A 16,408-nucleotide genomic window follows, 5' to 3' on the forward strand; every position below is an offset into this window, starting at 1 on the left:
ATTTATTATAAAATTTAATGATATGCAAATATGGTATGTGATATTCTATTATTTTACGCTGCACAAATAATACTGAAAAAATGAGTTGCAGACTATGAAGTAGTAAAATTGATAGAAAATTTATAAAAAGAAAAAATCTACATATTCGATTTTACTAAAAAATTAAATTATTTTTAAAATTTGTTATTTTCCAAATTGTACTATATTATTTTGTCACTTAGACTGTTATCTCATTATTTTAGGGGAGAAAGATAGAACGTATTGGATCGAGCTTGGGCTGGGACGGTGGGTAGGATCAGGTTTGGGAGTTTGAGTCCGATGAAGGGATCCGACCCGGTATTGACAGAGAACTTCCCGGTTCCCTCTGAGTGGGAAAAGGTTATGCGGTGTTCGTACTGAATGGTTGGAGACGACGATGAAGCTCACATGGAAGAACAAGGGCAATAGTAAGAAGCGATCTCTTACAACTATTTCAACCCGTTCAAATCTTCCTTTTGAGGTACCTGGCGTGGTGGAGGAAGACGATAGGGCTAATCCCCAAGTTAAAGAAGTAACCGCCCAGCCGGTAGACCGGAGTGAGGATGAAGCTTCAGACCGTTCCCTTTCAGACCTCAAACGTCTCGCTGAATCATTTCAAGCTCAAGGCAATACGCTTGCGGAGGTACATGTGTTTTCCTTCTATATATTGTTAGTCTTCGATCATTTTACCCAAACTTGTTTACCTATTACTCTCTGTTCAATTGTGCTTTACAACTTTGTCTAATTTTGATTGTTAGATTTGTTTGTTCATGGAGAATGATAACTCCATGGGGATGAATTGAAGGGAAAAGAGTTACTCTGTAACAACCTTGCTGGTTTATGGTTACTGAGTAATCAAATGTTGATCACAACAGTAATATTCGAAAAAGCATCTCGTAGTCGTGTATGCGGTGTTTCTTGCAATGCAACAACAAAAAGTCTTCATGAACAATTTTTTCGGAACGTGAATATCATCAGCCTATAGTTCTAGGAAACTGTTGAAAGAGGGAAGTAGTTATTGAGGGTTGATAAATTTGAGTAGCACTTTAAAAACAATGACTAATTTTGGATCTTGCATTGGTTGAATTGGAATTTCTTGCATGCTTGCTTCTTGATCCTCTACCTCAGGAGAAACCTTTTGATTTTCTCCCTTGATGTATCATGTATGTTGCAAGTGAACTATAAAACAAACCTAATTGCAAATGAATCCTTGTTGTAGGTTATATTTTTTAATGAAACTATTTGCAGTTCTTAAGTTAAAGTTTTTATTTTTATTTTCTATTGTGTTATTCCGTATATTGAAGAAACTATCGGTGGATTAATAGTTTGTTTGTTGTATGAACATACGGTGTGGTTTTCATTCTCGAGGATTTTCATTTTAAATTATGCTGTTTGGTCTTAAAATATTATATGAAAGAAGATATAAGGTTTATCTCTTATGAGAAGTTGAGAAGCCATTTTGTAAATTTGTATGTGATGTATTATACCGAAGGTTTACAAGGAATTCTTAATCCAGCAAGATTGTTTCCAATTGAACGTGTAGAGATGATTCAGATCACATGACTATTTGGTGCATAGAAATATTATTATTTGCTACCGGTCATAATGACTATTAGGTTAGTTTTGGACTCAAACGTGAGCTTGTCACAAATTTTTGGGTTCTTTTAGACCCCCAGTTATATTAAAATATAGTAGAAAAGGAAAGAAAGGGAATGCACGTGTAATGGGAGTGTGAGTGCTAGGAATGGGGCAGACAGTTAGTTAGGAGGGAAAGGGTGGTTTAAATAGCAGGGGAATCATGGAATGTGGGGGGGATCATTTTGGAGAGTTTTCTGTTTTCATTCTTGATAGAGAGGAGAAGCAGAAAGGAGTTATCATTTTCTTTTCTGTAATTTTGCTTTTCTGTTATAGAATTGGCTCACAGTCAATTCCTTCATTGTTCTTCAATTTACTAATTGAATAAGATCACTCTTAGTGGTTTTCTATCAGGTTCCTTGGAGAATTTACTTTAAAAATGAAGCTTTTGGAGTGGCCTTCATTTATGTTTTGCTATAGATATTTTCCTCAAGCTTTGACATTTAGATGTTGAATATTTCGATTATACTCCAAGGCCATGTGCTTTTTCCTTTTTTAGGGTGGGAAATTCCGGGAGGCTCTGGGAAAATGGGAGACTGCTCTTACTTTGATGCCCGAAAATGCAGTTTTACATGAACAAAAGGCACAAGTTCTACTGGAGGTTGGGGAAGCTTGGGGTGCTTTGAAGGCTGCAACCAGTATGTTCTTTTCAATTACCTTTATTTTTTTCGATTGTCTAAAATTTTCATTTTAGTCGGAGAGCTCTATTTTGAAATGAAATTGGTGATCGGTTCTTAGGGTATATGCATGGGCATACTAATGAGTTTTATCTGTACAATCAAATTTTGTTTCTGATTTGAGTGATGAAGTCATAAGCTTTTTTTCCCTTTTTTGGTTGTAAGGAGCTTGCTTTTCTATAATTTGTTTTTGGACATTTTATATTACTTTATCTGGTGGTCTGTATTTGAATTTGAACTCTATCTGCAGGAGCTACTGACTTAGATCCATCATGGGCTGAGGTACAACTAATTCTTATACTGTCAATACAATACCAATATCTCTGATGCGCCTTTTACTCCACATTTTGTCTCAGGTGATTCCATCCGTTTAATTGCCTATTTTCTGCTAAGAACTTGCATCTGGGTATTCATTCGCTTCATATTTTTAGTGACCATCAGAAAGCTCTTTGTACGGAATTCATGTAGATTACTTTTTCTTGTTATTAAATGTTTTGAATGAATCCTTTTTGAACCAGCAAAAATAGACATCTATTTTGTACTTTGAAGTGCAAAAATAGACATGCTTTTTGCTTATGCTCAAAATCATGTTCAGCTTGAGACTCCAGCTTATTACCACAAGGAAATATGACAAGGAGGTGGAGGAGAAGAGCTAAAGGGAATTAGTGATACATGTTTTGTAATTTTTGTTGGGGTTTGGAGGTAAAGGTGGAAGTTTACTCGAGGAAAGGGTGAAAACTTGAGAGACATAGCAGGCAGGAAAGAAATTATATTTTATTTCTAATAGATCTGATTACATGACACTGCCTTGTGCATTCAATTTGCTAAATCCAAGCATCAGTGTTTAGAAATCATTTAGTTGGGTCTTTGACACCCAAATGTTGTTGGGTTAGGCGAGTTGTCCCGTGAGATTAGTCGAAGCGCACGTAAGTTGACGGATATATATAAAAAATCATTTAGTTGGATTTGATGCAATGTTTCTGTTAGCTTTCTAGGATCTTCCATTCAAGATAAGTTTCTGTTGCATAGGGACATCCAGTAAGTTGTAACACAATTGTCTGGCTGACCAGCTTTCCTTGTTGAGATGATTTGTTGATAACTTGAAATAGTTAAAATTTCTTCGTTCATCATGCAGGTTACCTAGATTCAATGAATGTGAAGAAGCTAGACTCATTTGTTAGTTTTTAATTGGCTTTTTATCCTTTTTCATGTTGAATATGATTAGGCGTGGATCACCCTTGGTAGAGCACAGTTAAACTTTGGGGAACCAGATAGTGCTATAGAAAGCTTTGACAGAGCACTGGCCATTAAGGTAACACCGATTTTAGCATGTTCATCCGTTTGTGTTTATACCAACGTTGACACTCTGCTTAAGCCTACTGAATAAGATATCTTGTTCTGTGCTGCCCTGATTCGGTTGGCCTGTCTTGTATGCTTGCATAGTCAGTTTAAATCTTAGCCCTCATACTAGTTTCCCATAGAAACCGTATACCAATCATTTTGGGAGCTAGGCTCAGTCTAAAGCACTGGTCCCTTGCATCATTACCAAAACCCCTAACAACACAGGGTCAAAGTCCATTAAAACTCTGCTCTATAAGACCTTAATTTTATGTTGAACAAAAATGCTCTGTTGTGCAGCCTGATTCTGGGGATGTTCAAGATGACCGACAAACTGCAATGCGTCTTATAAAGCGGCGAAAACAGCTCCATTCAGCTGGGTTGAGCAGTTCTAAAAATCGTTATTTGGTGGGAGAGAAGTTGAGCGATGCTGATGGTTCATGAAGTGTATTCTGGTAAAGGATCGGATGTAGTTTGTAATTTAGGTTCTTAAAGCAGGGTTGAGTTTCCCCATGATCAAAAGCATCGTGTATGTGTATTCCGAAAAAAAGAAAAGAAAATGCCGTATTTACTCAGGTTTATTTAGTTTACAAATCAGTCCTGTGTGTTTTTTAAACTGAAACTATGAAAAAAAAAATAATACAAGTACCTAAACAGGGAAATGGTCTAAAATAACTACTTTTAGGCTGCGTTTTGACTGATTTTCAAAGTGTTTATAACATTTTTTTTCTTCTTGCACTTGAACACTTAGAAAGTGAAACCAAACATATTCTTAGTTTTCATCTTTATGAAAAGTCGTTGATATGCTTCTCGATCCATTTTGGGTGAGATGAACATCGAGATTGTATTGTAAACATTTAAAATTCAAATTACCTTATCTTGTAAAATGACGAAGATATCTCTGATTTAAATAACTCATCTTCACGTTTACAAATCAATGTCCACATCTCGATTTAATTTTTACTTTTTTTTTGCAATCAAAATCACTCTAAATCTACGCCCCAAAATGGTCTAGGAGGCATTTCAAAAATTGAGAAATTTGGGTTATATACCGTTCATTTTTTTTTTTTGGTATGTTTTGTGTTTTTATTTTTTAAATTTGGTTTCATTCAATGAATCTCAAGAATTTCATCCCATGTGCCAAAAAAAAAAAAAAGGACAAATCTCTGTCAAAATTGAATGAAGAAGGTCCCAAATTTGGATACCTTGCATTTTTTTCTTATTGCATTCTAGGGTTCCAAGAATGTTATGAGGTTTTACACAAAATGCAACTAAAAATCCTAATCTCATGACATGTAGGTGTAAAGTGTTAGTCCTTAAAAATTGTCATGATCTCGGTCAAGTTTGCCCTAAGATTTTGACAACTTTTATAGAAATGCGTATGTGTATTTTTTTTTAATTGATTTTCCCACTTGTTTTTAGTTGTTTGTATTTGGCAAGGCTTTGATTGCTAAAATCCGCGATTTTGATTTTTTTTTGTATGGGCCAATTTGATCTATCGTTCTCGTTTAGTTAAAATTGTCTCGAACATCAGGAAAATGTTTATGTTATAAGTAAACATCAACAAAAATTTAGCATTAAAAGTTAACAAAGTAGTTGTATTTGTTTAAGTAAACGTTATTTAGTATTTTTTTTTTAACATTAAGATAGTGTTTAATGGGTTGTATTTGGTTTTAATTGAACTATTAAGAAGAACAACAAAGTATGAGTTTTAGTTTGAGAAAATAGTAAAAATAATTTTAAATTGTTAGAATAGCAAATCATAAAAATTTAAAAAATAAATAAATGAAACAATTTCTCAAATGTCCCTATCTAATATGAAAAATATAATTATTCACCTCAACTCCAAATACACTGTAATTGAAATATTATATGCTACATAATTTTCTTTTTCAAAAAACATAAAGATTAAAAAATTTGTCATTAATGAGAAACTCCATCCCATGCCTGCAAAATTTAAAATATATTTCAAGGTCCAAAAGATGCAATGCATTTAAAATGGATAATTGCAAAATTGAGTCACATTCAATTCAAGAATTTGACTCTACACCTAGGATAATGACAAATAACGAATAAAATAATGAGATAGAGATATGAAAATAAAGTTAACTATTTTTTTCTCTCTAAATCTCACTTTGCATTGCCTTGTAATCAACATGTATTTTCATACATATATGTATAATAGTTGAGAAGTGGAATATAAAGAAACGTCACTTACATTTGAATGAAGAGATATTAAAAGCAATAAACCCTAATATGTGCAAACATGGAGCTCCATCACTGGATGCTCACCAAGAAATGATGCAAGAAGAAGCAGCTTTGGAAACCATGATTGTATTCAAGAATGGGGTCAACCAATATAATAATATCAAATATTATACACATCTCATACTTTGCACTGCTTCAACCAACTCCATTCCTGGGTCTGATTGCCATCTCTCTCTAAGCTTCTTGGACTTGACAACTCCACAAAAAAATTCATGTTATATAACCAAGAGGTTGTTTTGTAGCTGGCACTGCCCTTCGTTTACCTACTGATCTTGCTGAGAATAACGCTGGTGCTCGTGTTCTTGTCGTTTGTGTCGATGTTACCACCATTTGTTTCCATGGACCCTCAAACCTTATTTTCTGACGACGAAGCTGCCATACTAATTAATCTCTTGCTCTGATATCTGATATCATAACATTATGTTATTCTCACAATTTAAACATAATCTTGATGGGTGTGATTCTATAAATATTAGTTTTAAAAATATCATGGATCTTTTGACGTAGAACTAGGTATCGAGATAAAAGACATTGTAAGAAAAGGTTTATGCTGACGCACTGGGTAGTCATTGGGTACACATGAAGATGCCGCAATAGCATGAGGCTTCCACGAGGCCATACATGACGTGACGTTGTTCAAGCGTTTTATTTTAAAAATAATATTAACTTTCCATGACATCATGCATGTACGCGTCGCTATTGCTCCAATAACGGCGATGTGGGAGACCATGACATCGTGGAAATTGAAAAATATTATTAAAAATGTGGATCAACCGTGACGTCTACATGCATGGCATCGACATTGGTCAGCTAAGCCAACGTGCGTTGACCACATCGACAAAGGTCTAACATTATTTAAATCGTTATGACAAACCTTTTGCCAACGTTCGGGGTGCGTAGCGAAAACCTTAATTATTTTAATAAGAACACAGAACAACGAAAGAAAAAAGAAAGCAGATAGATGAACGAGAAGATCGAGACGTCCGTCGTGCCGCCATTCGCCGCTATCCGTCGAGTGTTTGTCAGCCACCGTCCATCCTCCTATCGTCGTTCACTTAGTTCGTCGTCTCTACCGATAAAAATGTTGTATTTTGTATTTTTTTTTATCATTTCTAAATAATTATATATTATTGTATGTATAATTTGTAGATTGTATATCCTACGTAGGTTTATTATTAAATTTGTTGTATGAATAAGTTAAATTAAATTGAAATTGAAATTGTTATGGTATGTATGTTTATTATAGATTATAAATGGAAAGTGTTAACATTTTTTAATTAAAATGTATCTTGAATTGTATGAATCAAATTACTGTAATGAAATTTTTAAAATTGTAATATGTTAGGGTTTAAATTATTGAAATTGTGATAATAACGAGTGAAATTGTGATTTTGATTGTTGTAGAAAAATTTAAACCTATTGAAATGGTTGAATTGATAAAATCGATGAATTTGATGAAATTTCTAAATTCTTGAAATTGTTTAAATACTTGAAAAATTTTATTGGTTTGTTGCGGGTATGGTGCAGTTGTGGAAGCCTACAAAAATGCTTTATCACAAAATTCAAAAATAATTTGGATAAAAACATGTTGAAACCATCATGGATTGACATAGTAATAGAATGAGACATTATATATTGATAAATAATTAAGAAGTCATGGGGTTCAATCCATAATGTGATCACCTACTTAATCCAACTAGTATTTTAACATTGTACAAGTTCTCTTAACAACTAAATTAATGTTGTAAGATCATGTAAGTCATCTTGTAGTCAGTGGCAGATCCATAAATTTCATGCATGGGCACCAAACACACTAAAAAATGTTTAAAAAATATCTCTAATGTTTCATTGATGCTCTAATAACATTCATTACATTTGTAACAATAAAGAAAGAACGACAATTTTCACATTATTTTTTGTAATGTAAATATGTGAATTTAAAAATTGCATCAAAAAAGAAAAGAAAAAAAGAAAGAATAATATATTTTTAATGAAATATTGTTAGAGAGAGTGGAAGTTTAGATTACCGAATTTGTTACATTTTTTTTCTAAACATTTGTTAGATAACAAATGACTGCTTATTTTAATTAGATTTTTTTTCTCTTTTTGATTTCATCTTTAAAATTTAGGAAAAAATTTGATCTTTGGAGAAAGAAAATTATTGATTTTTTGAATAAAATCTATTTTGTGAAAATAGTTGCAAAAGATAAAAATTGAACTCTAGACTTGAAGGGGCACATCCAATGTATCATAATTAAAATTTAGATAAAATAAAACATTATTTAATATATATTGTAATATGATACTTCGATATTAATATTAAAATATAAAAATCGATAATGTAATCTATAAAAAAAAAAGAAAAAACATATTGAACTTAAGCAATGAATTTGAAAACATTGAACAAAATTGGAATGGTCTTCTTTTGATCAATACTGTGTGAGATACCATATGATGGTGTAGAACATAAGTATTATTCGAAATAGTATCATCCTCACAAGCACTTTTTCTCAACACAGAAGATGGAATCAAAAAGTAAGAATCAAAGAAATGAGTGTTGTGTGCCAATTATCAAAACGTACGTACATACCAAAATACATTGGTGAAAACATATAGAACTGCTTGGGAGATGCATTATCCATTGTTGTACGCAATACATCCATGAGGTCCAATTCTTCATAAAATAATAGAGAAACTTAGACTTAAAACATCGACATATTTAGTATAGGTCTGGGGACTCGAGCTCCTTTCAACTTTATCATTTTTATAATATATATATAACTATTTAGTGATGTTAGTACGAAAATCCATAAACTTCAACTTAATTTTTTTTAACTTTTTAACAATCTAAGAAATAATAATTAAAAAAATAATAACTATACATTACTCTTCCTCGTCTAAATTAAAGCTACCAGCTTGTTTAACATCATTTATTTTATTACTTTTTATTTTTATAAAACATAAACTTAATTTTTTAAACTTTTTAATTATTTCAACTTCTATCTTTTTAATTTGTTCAATTTTAATTTTTTCCTTCTTTTCAACCTCTTTTTATATAGCTTGTGAGGTAATTATTGTTTTTTTTTTCTTTTTAAGTTGTTTATTTTATTTATATTCATTTGTTTTAATATTTAAAATTAATCTTATTTTTTATTTTAATTTTTAAAATAATTTTTTTTTTAACTCTACCTGACTTCTTTTTCTAACTTATTTTATTATCTTTTCAAGTGTGTTATTTTATGTTTATGCATTTGATTTTCATATTTTAATTTTTTTTCTTATTTATTGTATTAGTTCATTTGTTTTATATATATTTTATTAATTTTTGAAATAATTTATGAATCTTAAGTAAACTTGTTAGGTTGTTTAAGTTATGATATTACAATGAAATCTCGTAGAGGACAACTGTGGTAGGAAATTCAATAAATTTATTAATTTTTAGAACTACTTACCTATAAATTATTTAGACTGAACTATAAAGTCTCATGTCAATTCGTGAGTGACTTGAAAACACGAAATTGGAAGTGAGTAGAGTTAGTTATGATTGGCCCAACTGTTACATTTGTTTCAGAAGAGACAAGGAAAAAATTGTATAAAAGAAGGCAAAAGCAGGACCGGTGAAGGATTACAATGTGAAGTTGGTTGTTACAATTGGCGGTTGTGTTAACATGAAGATTCTCATGTGCCTATTCTTAAAACCATCTCTAATTTATATGTAATATTTTTAGTACTATTTACCTCTACGTCTCTATTATATTTAGATTGAAATAAAACATAAGTTAATGCTCAAATTGAGAAATAAACAATAAATCTATGGTTAAAATATGTAGTTTTAGTTTCTATACCTTTAACATTTCAAGGTTACTTCTTGTCTAATTAATTTAGTCCATTTATCAAATTAATTAATCATTGGACAATTTGGTTAGTACTTTCTTTTTTTAAGTATTTTCTCTATAATTGTTTATACTTAGATAGGAGTACAAGTAGTTTTAAATTAGACTATATGTAGATAAAGTAAGGCATTAATAACTATGGCCATACTCAAACTACTAATTAATACAAACCCTACAACAATACTCAAACTTAATTGATTATATTAAAACTTGCCACCATTCACTAAAGCTATGTTCCACCTAAATTGAGAGGCAAGCACAGATGTCCATTATATTTAACCTGTGGGATTCATCTCAAACGGGGAGGGCAATTCTCGAATACACGGGGAGGGAGTGGAGAATTTTTTTTCTTCATTAGCAACACTGGATTGGGGATAGGTAGTACGTTCCCGACCCCGCCTCAATCCCCCACACCGTCCCGAACAAAAATATATTTAAATATACATATATATATATATATATATATAATTAAATATAGATATAAATATTTATTTATAAACTTATTTAATAATACGTGTTCACACCTGATTTCGAAGAAATGTATTTTGTGGAGTTGAGAACTTTGTATATTGTGAATATAACATATACAATCTTTAATATTTACTCATTTGATGCTTTCTCTCGAATACAAGTTAAAACTTAGAATTTCTTGATCTTCAGGATGTTGTAGGTGCAAGTCGATTTGAGCTTTGATCTTTGGGAATTCAAGGAAAGTTTGATATTTCAAGTCTTCAATCTTTCAGAAGTTGTTGATTTTAAGATTGATACGAACTTGCACGTCTTGACAGCTTGTAGAAGTTTGAATTTTCAATTCTTCGTAGCTTCAGTAATTCAAAGTTTCAATTCTTCCTTCAATCAAAGACTCCCTTAAATAAGTCGCAAATGTCTCTATTTATAGAGAAATTTCATGGGCTTGAGTCCACTTTTCTATTAGGTCTGGGCTTGGGCCCATTTGCTTATTGGGTTTGGACTTGGGTTCATTCTTTTATTGGACTTGAGCGTGAGCCCATTTGCCTGTTGGGCTTGAGCTTGGACTTGTGCCCATTTTCTTGGCGGACTCGAACTCCTTGTTTGGCTCGATTTTTCATCCGAACTTACATTGGATTAAATATGAGAAAACTTAATTATTCAAAATCTAATCAAATTATAATTATCGCAATTTTGTTGCGATGACGTGACAAAATTTAATTGGCTGAAATTTTAAATGAGTAAAAACGAATACATATTCTGATATTATTTCTTTCATTCTTTTTCTCTATTCCATTTCCTTATTTATTTTTTCACTAATTCCATTTCTATTTTGTGAATTTTCTAAAAAAATATTTATTTTGTGTCTTGACTTGATAATTTGTAAACTTTTTTTTAAAAAAAATATGGTGTTGTGTCTTAAAAAACATGATATAAAAACTTGTTAGAATACTTATAACTTTTCTTTTATAGATTTTTTAATTTTAAAGATGAATTTTTAAATGTTTCTTCTAATAATTGAAATTTTATTTTTTTAAGTGGTGAGAATTTGACATTTTAATTGTTTTAAATAAGAAAATTGATAATATTCTATTGAAAATGTATATATATTTGAAGTAGATCACGATTGAAAAATGAGATTAATTAGCTTTTAAAAAAAACGAGCAACATTTCTCCACGAAAAAGTTGATGAAATTGGAAAATGAAATAGGGACAGGGACATTAAGTGGCCTCCCGGCTCTGCCCCACCCCACCTCACCTCTTGGATATCTCTAGAGCTAAAGAATGTGAAAAAAAAATGGATACATGGCCAGTTTGATGAAACACTTACCGTTACCAAATAAATCAATTTTTTTGAAAAGTAGAAAAAAAAAGACAAATAGAAAAAAATGAACAACCCGATTTAAGTTATTAGTAAAGTTGAATACTCATTACTTTAACTTTGTCTCGATGTACCATTAATTTCTTTCGTATATTTCAAAATTTGTTCAATTTTTGTTTCAATATATTTTGAGATTGCAAACAAAATCACAATTTTACTCGATGTATAACTAAAATTAATTTAACAAATTTGCCTATTGTAATTGTTGAGAAAGAAATTTTGACCAATTAAATTTTGTCATGTCATCAAAACATAATGGTGGTGATTATAATTTGATTGGATTTTGGTTAAAGTTTTCTCATATCCAACCCAATGCAAGCCCGGATGAAAAATCAAACCAAATAAAGGGACCTGAGCCCGCTAAGAAACTGGGTCTAAGCCCAAGTTCAAACCCAATAGGCAAATAGGCCCAAGCCCACCAAAGTCCAGGAAGTTTCTCTATGAATAGAGACTTTTGCCACTCATTTAAGGGGGTCTTTGGTTGAACGAAGAATTGAAACTCTGAAATAAGAATTGAATTGAAATTCAAACTTCTACAAGCTCTCAAGACGTGCAAGTTCATCAACAACTTCTGAGAAATTGAAAACTTGGAAGAAGACTTGGAAGATTAAACTTTCTTGGATTCCAGAAAATCGAAGTTCAAATCGACTTACAACTACAACATCCTGAAAACCGAATATCAAGAAGTTCTAAGTTTTAACATGTATTCGAGAGAAAGCATCAAATGACTAAATACTAGAGATTGTACCCGCTATATTCATCAATATACAAAGTTCAATTCCACAAAATACATTTCTCCGAAATCTCGTGTGAATAGTAATGATTAATTTAATATTTTTGCCAATTGTAATTATTAATTTAATTCACCTGGTTTACCAACTTGCCCAAAAGAAATTAAAATTCCAATTAAACTTGATAAAGCTAAAATCCAACGATTAATCGAATGATAATTTAATTTAGAGTCTCAATTAATCATTAATGGATATTAAAGTCCCCTATAAATACCAAAACACTCACCTAAACTCACCGAACAAAGTACAACACAGAACGAGTTCGAATGAGGTTAGACGAAGCAACTTAAACACTCACCTAAACTCACCGAACAAAGTACAACACATAACGAGTTTGAATGAGGTTAGGCGAAGCAACTCAAACAGGCCACATTCAGAGAACAATGGAGAAGATAAATAGGGTTTTTTATGTCATACACATAAACCCTAATTGATGAAGAAATAATAATAAAATTAATAATACTTTATTATTATTTAATTCATTTTCTTTAAATAAACATATATAATAAATGTCCTTCTCTTCCGTACCTAATTAATTTCTTCATCTTTTTTCAATATATAATTATCAATTTTTCTTATTAATTATATAACAAAAAGTATATAATTAATAATATTCTCCATCAAATTTTAAAATTTTTAATTAAATATATATACCCATATATATATATATACTAAATATAATCTAACACATTACACCAAATAAATTCTTTTAACTTTCAATTTCAATTAATCTAACACTCACAATAATCTAATATAAATTATTCAAGATAATTAAGTAACTAAATTACCTTAAATTTTTTGGTGTTGCATTTTGTGTCATCATCTTGACCTTGTCCATCTTAAATTTATTATTTAATTTTTCTTTATTTTTCTCACTTTTCTAAATAAATTTCAATGATATAATTAGTGTTTTTTTTTATATAACACAAGTCGAGTTAAGAATGGTCTACAAATTAGCCATAAATTTGAGAGAGCCGTTTAGCGAGTTTGACTTTGACACCCTTTGGGTATTTAAACCTTTCTAAAAGTTAGTTTTGGAAGCTTGATGTGCTCCGAGAGTGAAAATCACTATGTGGAAGAATGTCTCCGACTCCCTCCCTACTCTAATTAACATTGCTAAAAGAGGGATTAATACTCACCTCCTTTGTCTATTTGGCTAGAAATACGTGAAAACCACTGGCCATACTTATCTAGTTTTGTTGGTTGTTTTAGAAGTTGTTAGAACCCGACAAACTGTTGTGACAACTTTATTTCTAAGCTTGATGAGGCAAAATCGGAAGTTAAGACCATGCTCTTGCAGGAACATGGTGTGGAATTGCAAAAATATGGTGAAGCGAAGTAACCCTAGCTAGCTCGATTAGGGATGTGTGTTGTTTAGAAGAATTTTCTTGCACTCTGAGTCGTTTAGGTCTCAGTTAGGAGGGAAAATCAAGTGAGTCATGATTTTTGGACCATGCCTATTATTGAGTGTGTGGAAGCTAAACTTCAATGCCTTGGGTTGATAGAGATGGAATGGGTGGTTTGGTTGGATTGTTTGTGATTACTCTGGATCACTCATCCTTGTCGGTTGCAAGTCGATTCAAAAGAGGTGTGGCCTATCAAATATTTTAAAGCCTTTATGCATTGATCAAAGGACTCTAGTGTCGGGTGTCTCAGTTCAACAATGTCTAAAATATTATATCATGTTATTGTTGAATCTAATTTTTTTGATCCTATTAATTTATGCGCTATGACATGGTAGATTGGACTTTTCAAAGTTGAGTGACAATTTGTAGTTAAGATTGAGAGTTCGTCACACTTAGGTGTTAGATTTCAATTGATATTTGAAATGCAAATCGTGTGGTTCACCGTCTTACCATAATAACTCATTTGATTGATTATTTAAGAGGTTTGTTTTGTTCACACCCCCTTCTTCTTGCCCTGAAGAAGAGAGAAGGGTTGGTGTTGGAATTCTGTCTTGGTTTTCCTCCATTCTTTGTAAATAATTTTTCTTATCGTTTTTTGTATGGTTTGTTTGTTGTTTTCCTAAAAGAAATTACATTTGATAGTAATTTGTTTTCATTTTCAATTTTGATAAAATTATATTGCTTTTTTTACAACTCTCTTGCATGTCTTAAAATAGAATTGGATCCTAAACTAAATTTCAAAAACAAAATAATTAAAATTTTAAAAACTATTTTGTTTAGTTTTGAAATTTTAGAAATATTTAATTTGATTCCACCCATTTATAAGTTAATGTTAAATAATTCAACGTCAATGGCATTTAGTATTCACCTATTAAAGTTTGTAGTACATTGACTAAGAAATCTCATATTCCTCTTTTTTTTCTCTTTTAAAAATTTATTGATAACCTAACTCTAAACATATTAACTCGACTTCGTAACCCTATTCAATGTTTTAGACATAACTCGGGTTTATTTTAGTTTTTTTTAAAATAACTTTAAAACGCACCAAGATTATGAAAAAATAATACTTAAATTTTGAGAACATTTTACTTAAACCGAATAACTACAAATAACTAATAGATAAAGTAGTATTCGCAAACTAAGTTTAAAATCAAAAATAAAAGTTGGAACACTTTCAAATGAAGATATTGCAATCCATTGAATCGACAAGTATAAGGTTCATTATTTGATTCAAAAGGTTAGAGAAAGATAAAAAAAGAGAAATTGTATCCACACACATATTATATATAGATATATACACACACAAGACCATAGTCATTGATCCTATATAAATTAAAGGAGAGTGGAAATGCATTATTTTATTGGAGCACCAAAAATATAATTACATGAACTCCATGACCAAAATTTTTATTCTTGAAGCTTCCCAGCTTCTCAAATTGTACATGTAAATAAACGGACCAAACTCCATCTCTATCTAACAACAATATAACAAAGGGGATATTTTTTTCTAGTCTTTTCTGAAACTCTAAAAGAAGAACTATGTTGTGAGCAACATCATGTTCTTAAACTCCTCAAAATCCAGCTTTCCATCCAAATTGGTGTCATAAGCTCGGATCATGCTTCTACAATAATCTACATCGCTTCTACTTGCATCCCAAAGCTCGAGCTTCACCAACACGTTTTCGAGCTCGTCGCAGGAAATGAAGCCATCACCATTCATGTCAAACACTTTAAAAGCCAAATATACAATCTCCATATCATCCTGACCCTGATCATTATCATTATCTTGCACACACCCTGCCACACCCCCTTTGCACTCACCTTTGTTTTGCTTGGATATTGACTCGTAAAAGAACAAGAACTCGTCGAAGTCAAGGCTTGGTCTCTCTAGAAATGATTCCAACTCCTCCATGGTTAATTGGATGCCAATGCTATCCAAGAGCCAGTTGAGCTCTTGAAGGCAAATGAGGCCATCACAATTCTTGTCTAGCTTCTTGAAGATCCTGTGCAAGTCTTTGGAGCTAATTGGAGGCATGGTGTTTTTGTTTCTTTGGTTTTGAATTGAAATGTAAACACAGACGAGAAAGTTTATTACCAAAATATATAATATGTGTGTGGAGCTATTTGTTGTCAATGAATGGTGAAGGGTTATATAAGACTTTATAGACAAGGCAAAGAGGAGAATTTTGAAATTAAAGAAAGGGTGAAATTTACTAGAAGTTTCTACTTTCATTATCATTGATGAGTACCGTACAAGTCTTAATCCTATTAGATCGAATTCAATGGTCAGCTCTAATATTGTCCGTTGGATCTACAAAGAATAGGAATTCTGAAGCTTCTTTTTATTGAGAATTTGTAGAAAAATTGGAGATATTTTGATCAATTTTGACAAATTAGAGTTTTCCAGAACTGACCCACTTTGTGATTACTTTCTTTCATTTTTTTTTCATTGGCCAGATTCCATTAATTTTGGAATGAATCGGATCTAAGTCCTTTTACATTGAATTAGGAAAAAGATACTTTTAAACAAAAT

General features: G+C 31.4%; 2 protein-coding genes across 2 annotated transcripts; one reads left to right on the forward strand and one right to left on the reverse strand.

Moving 5' to 3' along the window:
* Positions 1-261: 261 nt before the first annotated feature.
* Positions 262-4,369, forward strand: LOC101203269 (tetratricopeptide repeat protein 33). The gene is made up of 5 exons (XM_004149389.3): positions 262-661; positions 2,153-2,291; positions 2,581-2,612; positions 3,556-3,642; positions 3,969-4,369. Exons 1-5 carry the CDS (start codon positions 416-418, stop codon positions 4,110-4,112), a joined length of 648 nt encoding a protein of 215 aa, XP_004149437.1. The 5' UTR covers positions 262-415; the 3' UTR covers positions 4,113-4,369.
* Positions 4,370-15,203: 10,834 nt separating this feature from the next.
* Positions 15,204-16,082, reverse strand: LOC101203511 (probable calcium-binding protein CML44). Its single transcript, XM_004149390.3, has one exon. The coding sequence runs from the start codon at positions 15,908-15,910 to the stop codon at positions 15,413-15,415; it is 498 nt and encodes a 165-aa protein (XP_004149438.1). The 5' UTR covers positions 15,911-16,082; the 3' UTR covers positions 15,204-15,412.
* Between the last annotated feature and the right edge of the window lie 326 nt (positions 16,083-16,408).

This window comes from Cucumis sativus, chromosome 6, assembly GCF_000004075.3.
Source record: "Cucumis sativus cultivar 9930 chromosome 6, Cucumber_9930_V3, whole genome shotgun sequence".
Taxonomy (NCBI): Eukaryota; Viridiplantae; Streptophyta; class Magnoliopsida; order Cucurbitales; family Cucurbitaceae; genus Cucumis; species Cucumis sativus.